Consider the following 7,965-nt stretch of genomic DNA (forward strand, 5'->3'; position numbering starts at 1 on the left):
AACATCATCATCATAATTAACGATTATAATAATGAATCCGTTATGCCATGCTGATAAAATGCTCAAATAAAACACCGCAAAATAAAGAAAAACTTTTAATTGTTTATAAATCTTAAGAAAGTAACTATGCCTAATCACGAATTGCAGTAGTTAACTACGTTAACTAACAAATGTTTAAGCGACGCAAAATCCGGGTCCGTTGGGCGGTTGTGCGTGAACGCCGCGGCGGTTCATGCGACAAGCGTGCTCCTCGAGTCGGCAGCTCACTTCGTTGGCTACGTGCCTGTAGTAGTAGAAACGAGGTTGCTCGGCGCTCCACAGTTTTTCGGCTACCGCGCTTGCACGGGGCCATACCCTAAATTCAAAATTAAAATATTAGCTTCACAGTCCGTACTCGGATTTCATCGTAGAACAAATTTTGTTTGGTAACACGGTAATTATTACAGAGTTTCAGAGGCATTGATATTGGCCTCCAATAGACAAGTTAGTTATCAATTATTATGTCTTGATACCATAATAGCTCGTAAATGGCCCTTATCGTCAATCCATGAGAAGATACTTACAAACAATAGTGCTTATACAAACCTGCTAATCAAATTTCTATCGTCGACGGATTCGCCCCACATGCAAGCCTCGCCTCCCAGAATGTTGTTGAGATCCAACTCTTTGTAATGTCTTGGGATCATCTGTCGAGGATCGACCGTGTAGAATTTGTCCCAGTCTCCACCCGTAGCCAGGTAGTCCAGATACCATGATGACGAGTAGATGACTTTGTGATTGGCCTCGAGGATCTGAGAAATCGCAATTATTTTTTGAATTACAATGAATTAGTGGACAGGGTAAGTATTACCAATTTTCTAAATTGTTATCTAAAATGTGCCGAAATGTTAATGTATTGTAAGAAGGAAGCTTACAATGCCAAAGAACGCACTCAATAGCAAGATTTTGTAAATCGAGTTGTAAAACGATCGAAAGTGCTTAGAAGAATCCCAAAAACGCCTAGGAATATTAGCGATAGAATAAATTTCGTTAGCAATGTGAAGAAATAAACCGAAAAGGGCTACAAAGGGCCAACAGGGGCCCGAGTCTCCTAATTTTACTTAAGCGACATACGATTCACATTCGACTGAGGTCCAATCCCGACTCAACTACGATTGAAGCGTATGTGGCATTCCGCTATTTTTGATATAAACGTTTTTATCCTTTTCTGTCATTCAACAATGAATCAATTGTCTGCAAATGATTTACGATTGCTATATGATTGTAGAGCAAAACTAACGTATAGACCAAAATCACCAAAATAGCAGACCAGTCGCAAACCAATCGAATGTCGTTGGAATACGATTGGTCTTATATTAGTAGCAGAATGCCCGATATGATTAAAACTGCTATTGCTATCATATTGCGATTCAATTTCTATTCGATTTCGACATTATTAACTTAGGAGAATCGAGCCCCAAGATAGGTCGGGAATGAAATAAAACAAACTGCAACAATCACAGTACAATTTAATTCTAAACATATAATTAATCTTACAAAAGTAAATAAATGTTAAACTAGTGTAAATGCGATGTAGCAAATGTTATAGTAGTCCGACGCAGTAGCCCGGGCCGCTCGGCGGCGACGCCAGGACGCCGCGCCGGTCCATGCGGCAAGCGTGCTCCTCCATGCGACACGTGATCTCGAAGGCCCTTCTCATGTTGTAGCGAGGGTCCACGGCCGACCACAGTACCTCCGCTGCGGAGCTGGCACGAGGCCATACCCTTAAAACGACAATTTTTTTTTTAAGTTCTCAATGAAGTTGGGTCATTTATTACTTCTAAAAATGTTGTTTGGTAATCATGATGGTAGCTTCAATAGGCATGCTTTGTAGCTAACGGTGTATGCATGAGTTAAATAAAACAGCAGAAAAAAAATAAAAATTTGAAAAACCTTTCGATCTTACTTCGTTACGGCTATGTTCAAGTCGAATATTTATCTTCTCGTAGAAACGGAACAAAACATTTTATAACTTACCTGGATATAAAATTATTATCATCAACAACTTCGCCCCACATACAAGCTTCGCCACCCACAATATCGCTAAGTTTTATGCTCTTAGTTGCGGTGATGATCATCCGTCGAGGATCAACTATATAGAACTTGCTCCAGTCTTCACCGCTATCGATGTGGTCCAAGTACCAAGATGAGGAGTATATGACCTTGTGGCCTTCTGCCAGGATCTGGGCAATCAATAGTAGTTAACCTGACTTAGGCCTACCTAATGCACCTTATAGCCAGTATTATTGGCAATCCTTAAGTTAAAGCCAGCTAATGATACCTAGAATCCATACACTTTCGAGGGGTTTGGTGAGTGAATTGAACGTTATAATTGGGATGTACCTTTGTAGAGACAAATATTTGTATAAGTAATCTTGCACTCGGATCTTATTTGTAGCACTTGCGAAATGTAAGTTACGCTTAAACTAATTACCTACCTCCCTGCCTACCTACACTTGACTAACGCGGTAAGGGAACCTTAAATTCAGTAAATACTTACTCGGACCATGTCTTCAGGGCCAACAGTTTTCCAAACTTGTACGATGGCATCGCTGGGCAGTTTTACACCTTCATCGAAAACTTCCTGGAAAATATTGGAGACAATAAGTTAAAAGAGCCTTATGAATTTTCGCGATTTTTCACCAGGAGAAACTTGGATGATAAATATGTTTTCATATTACTTACTTGCCAAACAATGGGCTTGGACTTCTGGCCTAATAATGGAAGGACATTGGTCATGAAGTAAGCGTGTAATTCGCTGGCCGAAGTCATATTGTGGTCATTCATGAATTTCATTAGATCCGGATTTGATGACCTGGAAATATAGAAAAATACATATTTTAGGGGAACTGGGAACTTTGTCCGTTTCAAAGCGTATATTTAAGCGTAGCTTTGCTGCCCATGACTAATTCAAATTCCTATTCGACACAATTTAGTTGAATCCCATAGTAATAAGCAAAGAATTTAAAAAAATATCACGCGGACTTCTTTTGTTTGAGTAACTTAATTCATTCGTTAAGCGTGAAAAAAAGGGGTAAGTAAGAGTATCTCACCAGCACTCCAAAGCCACTTCATCACCCCCCAGATGAAAGTATTTGTCCGGGAATCGTTCCTGAACCTCTTTGAATAGATCGCCGATAAGTTTGTAGGTAACATTGTTGGTGGGGTCCATTGGCCCTAAGCCAACCATCTCGCCGTATTGATAGCATTTCGTCAAGATAGCTGGGTAAGCCACTCCCCAAGATCTTGTGTGTCCTGGTGAAAGATTGTTCTAGATTTTATATGTGCTGAAGAGTAGGTAGATCATCGATGATGATTCTGATGACTATAGAGCCTATAATTATCTCTTTAAGTGATTAAGGGGAAAAACATTATGTAGGTACAGTTACTTCTTTGTGCACATTATTACTCAACTGCAGGTGGAGTTTTCAAAGTAAACATTTCAGTATAGAAAATAAACATTTATGTCAGGCTGTCAATATGTGCAAATATTTTGTTATCAATGGCTTGCACACCGTTAATAAAATATAAGTATGTAAGTGCATTTTCCAATGTTAAGTGTTTAGATACCTACAACTTGACATAAATCGCGCGATAAAATCAAGGCAAAGCCATCGCATCATACTTTTCTTGTATCGGTCAACGTATTGTTTATCTGAGGTCAGTCGAGAGCATATTATGGGTTATCTGAAGAGAGCAATTATAAGCAGTTAATTAATTTTATTTTACGCGAATAGAACAATGTCCTGCGAAATTAACGGCGCTGAGTAACCGCTTTAATTATTCTTATATACACAACAGTATATACAAACAGGGTTTAAAATGTAGGAAGGCCTTCTTACTGAAATATGTACACAAACAGGGAATAAGAACTAATTTATGCCATTAGGCTAATTGAATGCGCATAGCTACTGGGCTTTTATTATCGGACTACCTACATGTTGCGGGAATGTTTTTTTATCAAACCCAACGAAGATTTTGCCATCGTTTTTCCCTGGAAGAGACTACTGACTGGAGACATTACGCATCCTAAAGCTGAGCTTATAGGGCGTTTATATGTCGCTGGGGAGTTTGTTGCGCCACTTCTTCTTCCCAGTAATATAACACATAATATAGGAAGTGGTGAAGGGTGGGCGTATTTTAGGCTGTCTCATGTAATCCTGACGTCTGAAAAGCGCAGTTTTTCAGCAAATTTTGAATAAATTATTTTGATTTTGGTGTTATAGCTAATAGATAGGTGTTAAACTGCTTCCACGTTACCTGGTACATCAAATTCTGGAAGAACTCGAATGCCCCTGTCCCTGGCGTAAGTGACGATCTGATTGATATTCGTCTTGGTGTATATCATCGAAGGGTCGTAAGCGCCTTGCTCACTGCAAGTATCATTGTCCTACTTGAAATGGATAGGTAGGTATTGTGTGTGTTCTTACTTTACTATCAATTGCGTATTGTAAGAGTTTTACTGTTTACTATAGATAAGGAATGATCGAGTTTATTATAAGATCATTTTTAAATTCGTAGCTGCTCGCTTCTCCGATAAGAAAGTCATAGAACTTATGGCCACTTATTTGCGGTCAGCTGATAAGCGGGCCGCTTCGCTACCATACCTTCATGACATATTTCTTTATCAGTACCAACCTCAACTGCGGGAATTTCTCGCTCTGATAAGGAAAGCTCTGGTCGTCCACTATATGCCAGTGCAAAACATTCATCTTATTCATTTCCATGGCGTCTAAGGTTTTGAGGATATTTGCTACGCTAATGTAATGCCTCGATGTGTCGATCAGGAGGCCTCGGTAGGTATATCTAGGGAAGTCGACGATCTGCGTTGTGTTTATCAGAACTTCCTGAAATGAGCGATTAGAGTCATCGGACTGGATTATGAAAAAGCGCATTTGCAATTGCAATTGAGCGCTCACTTATTTACTTGATTGAATTTATGATGAATTCTTACTTTATATCCGTTAGACATGTAAAACAGTTGTGCGAAAGTCTCCATTCCTCTGAGGATGCCCCATATCGAGTCACTAGTCAGTGTTGACACCGTAGATACATTGAGACTATCTGAAAACATGATATCCGGATTATACCAGATTACCAAACATCCTTTTAACGAAGCATGACGGGTGTCATTGAAGTAAGATGGTCTAAAGCTGACACCATAACTTGAAAAATAAAGCTAATAAGTACCTAATAAAAAAATAAAGCTAATATACCTAGACGTGTATCGAGGCATATCAACATTATATGCTCACGCGTTGCGGTTGAGCGCAAGTCGGAAAAACAATGTTCAGGAAAATACGAGCCGTTAATCCCAAAAATATACTTACCTAGAAATAGCGCTATCCGTAACAGTGTACTATAATTAATATTGATGTAGAAAATTGCATGTGGTAATATTTTATATAAAGCAGTAGCATGTTCATCCGGAAAATTAATAGCAGTTGAAAAATTTAATACAATTTTGTTCAGGATCGGCAATGAATTCGTCAACTAAAAGCGCGGACGCAGTAATATTTCGCTTACATTTCTCATCCATATCTAAATGTGGGTACGCCTCGCACTGTCTTTTCAGATCTATTTGCAGTTCCTGCAAATTTCCTTTGAAGGCAGGGTCCTGGTCAATAGGTCGAGGATCGACCTGCACATACTTCCAAATTTTCTTGGAGTGCCTCCAGGCTATGTGGTGGGTCGACCTCAATACGGCAGTGTACCGCTGTATGGCATTTTGTAATATGTCGCATGTCATTCCTTTTTCCTGCCGAAGGTAAAACCAGTTTACATCAGCTTGTTTTCATAGTCGGAGATGTGGTGTTACGAAAAAGTTTCCTTGTTTATTGATATTGTGTAGGTAAGTTGTGACAAAAATACTAGATGGGTATATTAGGGATATTTATGGGGTGTGTGTATATTACGTGGAGACTTTTGCTACCTAGGTACTTTTTAGACAAATATGTGAGTAGATAAAAATACCCCGTTTATTTACGTGAATTGACAAAGTTAGTGTTTGTTTTTTTATTGAGATTCCCGGACATGGTACGAGTGTGCATGTTCGTTTTATTTTTTTTATTTTTATTTATTAGGAAAACTTACAGCTAGTGCAAATTTTAAATATAGATATTAGTAGAAATAAGGCCAATTACAAGTTTCCACTGATTACATAATAGTTTGGTATTGAATCAATTCAATTTATTACACAATGTTATTAACTGTGATTCTGTTAGTTTCTGACAAATACCGAGAACCCGCAAATATAACTTGTCCAAGTTATACCTATGAGTGCATTTTGACCACCAATAATTGAGGTGAAAATCCGTGAAAACAAAAAAAAAACATTGAGCCAAATCAAAGGAATCCAGAGCTTTAAAGTCTGAAATCGCTAATCCGCCGCGAACAAGCGTGTTGATTAACGCTCATTACTTCTCTGCATGAGAAGAGTTTCTCATACGAATCAAGTTATTAGTGGGCAGGTGGCAAGGGCGGGAAAAAAAAATTGCAAAATCGTCCTCGCCATTTACGAGCATGTCTAATATACCAATAGTAGAATACAGTATCTCTATTTCGAGCTTCGACTTTTTATTGTTAAGTGCCTACCTCTTTGGTAACAGAACCTTGAAAGGAAATAGGTGCCTACGTATTGCAATTTCCCAGAAGCAACTGCAACTGCTGTTGTGTGCAACAGTGTAGTTATCTTTTAATTTTCACAGATTTCACAGATTTTAATTTTTACAGTCGATTATTTATTTTGAGCGTATTTTAAATAACGTGACGCAAGGAACAATGGGGGTAAATGTAATCATATAAATCAGGAATCAAGTATGGAGAAGCTGATATGCTCAAAGTAATAAGCAAACATAGGTTGAAAGTAAATTACGCGATAAAAATAATAACGGTCTTAATTGTAACAGCATTGAACAATGGATCTAGTGCCTCCCTCAATACTTACTACAATGAATGGGCGTAGGTAAATAGGTCTCGTAGTTACCTATAGTTTACTATTACAATGCATGTTCCTGTTTTATTTTATTAAATTGTTTTATCAACTACCTAATTGAAACTTATGACAATATTCATCTCAGAATATATCGGTGTCGTGGGTTAATAGTTTTGGTATCATCAAACTAATAATTAAAACCACCAAGATCATAGATATGAAAAGTCCAATGAACCAAACCAAAGCATGACAAAAAATCAATACTTTGAACAATGCAAACCGATCAGTACCCTTTACGTATTTATTTATTTAGTTAATAGGACGTTTGTATCTATCTAATTACCTACGAAAAAAGATGAAGCGTAATTAAATATATATACTTTAATTAATTATATTTTAACTTACCGAAAACTTAAAAACTGAAGGTGATAGTCTAAAATAAGTCAGTTCTTTTATTTGTTGTTGCGGTTTAGGCCATACTTCCCCTTTCGTCGGTGGAAAGGCAGGACCAGGATTGACCAGATTAAAACTGGCCGCAAAAAATACGCACAATGCGTTAAAAATAATTATTTGCCGCAACATTTTCGCGGCAAAAGCGCGGGTTTTCCGTACGACCCGATTGACAGTCCGGAGTAAACTGATAATCAAAAAGGGTATTTGTCATTTTATAATCCATAGACTGATAAGAAAACAAAATATGAATAATTAACTTTTATAGATATCGTGTAAGTTAATGAGACGGTTATAACCAAACTAAACTCATAAATGTTACAAATTGTGGCTTGAGTCAGCCTTATCGGGATAATGATCATTTGGCTCACAGATTTGACTAGACTGGGTATCTAGGAACGACACCGCAGTTTTTGTATTCTAAGCACTAAAATAATTAAAGATTTAACTTGGAATACAAAAACCGTGTGTCTCTTAATATCTATTTAAGTGAACAGCACTAGTCATAAAAAAAAATATGTTGACACTAGAATAAAATTTGA

General features: G+C 37.7%; 1 protein-coding gene across 3 annotated transcripts; it reads right to left on the reverse strand.

Moving 5' to 3' along the window:
• Window positions 1-82: 82 nt before the first annotated feature.
• On the reverse strand, window positions 83-7,887 carry LOC124636529 (beta-hexosaminidase subunit beta-like). Of its 3 annotated transcripts, XM_047172654.1 has the most exons (11): window positions 7,795-7,873; window positions 7,379-7,610; window positions 5,566-5,797; window positions 4,994-5,103; window positions 4,678-4,886; window positions 4,300-4,412; window positions 3,093-3,294; window positions 2,725-2,854; window positions 2,540-2,623; window positions 586-791; window positions 83-355 (listed from the first exon to the last, which is right to left on the reverse strand). In XM_047172654.1, exons 2-11 carry the CDS (start codon window positions 7,553-7,555, stop codon window positions 175-177), a joined length of 1,644 nt encoding a protein of 547 aa, XP_047028610.1. In that variant the 5' UTR covers window positions 7,556-7,610; window positions 7,795-7,873; the 3' UTR covers window positions 83-174. The 3 variants fall into 3 exon arrangements, with proteins under 3 accessions (XP_047028610.1, XP_047028608.1, XP_047028609.1); XM_047172652.1 differs by having other exon boundaries at window positions 7,379-7,880; XM_047172653.1 differs by lacking the exons at window positions 83-355; window positions 586-791 and adding exons at window positions 1,492-1,763; window positions 2,017-2,222 and having other exon boundaries at window positions 7,379-7,887.
• Window positions 7,888-7,965: the final 78 nt, after the last annotated feature.

The sequence above is a fragment of the Helicoverpa zea genome, chromosome 14 (genome assembly GCF_022581195.2).
Source record: "Helicoverpa zea isolate HzStark_Cry1AcR chromosome 14, ilHelZeax1.1, whole genome shotgun sequence".
Taxonomy (NCBI): domain Eukaryota; kingdom Metazoa; phylum Arthropoda; class Insecta; order Lepidoptera; family Noctuidae; genus Helicoverpa; species Helicoverpa zea.

Bases quoted from the DNA above. Each gene is read 5' to 3' on its own strand.
- LOC124636529 (XM_047172652.1), bottom strand. From the start codon at position 7,555: ATGTTGCGGCAAATAATTATTTTTAACGCATTGTGCGTATTTTTTGCG. The intron at 5,104-5,565 runs GTAAGCGAAATA...TCATGTTTTCAG, and splicing joins TTTAGATATGGATGAGAAAT to ATAGTCTCAATGTATCTACG. The intron at 2,624-2,724 runs GTAAGTAATATG...AATATTTTCCAG, and splicing joins CCAAGCCCATTGTTTGGCAA to GAAGTTTTCGATGAAGGTGT.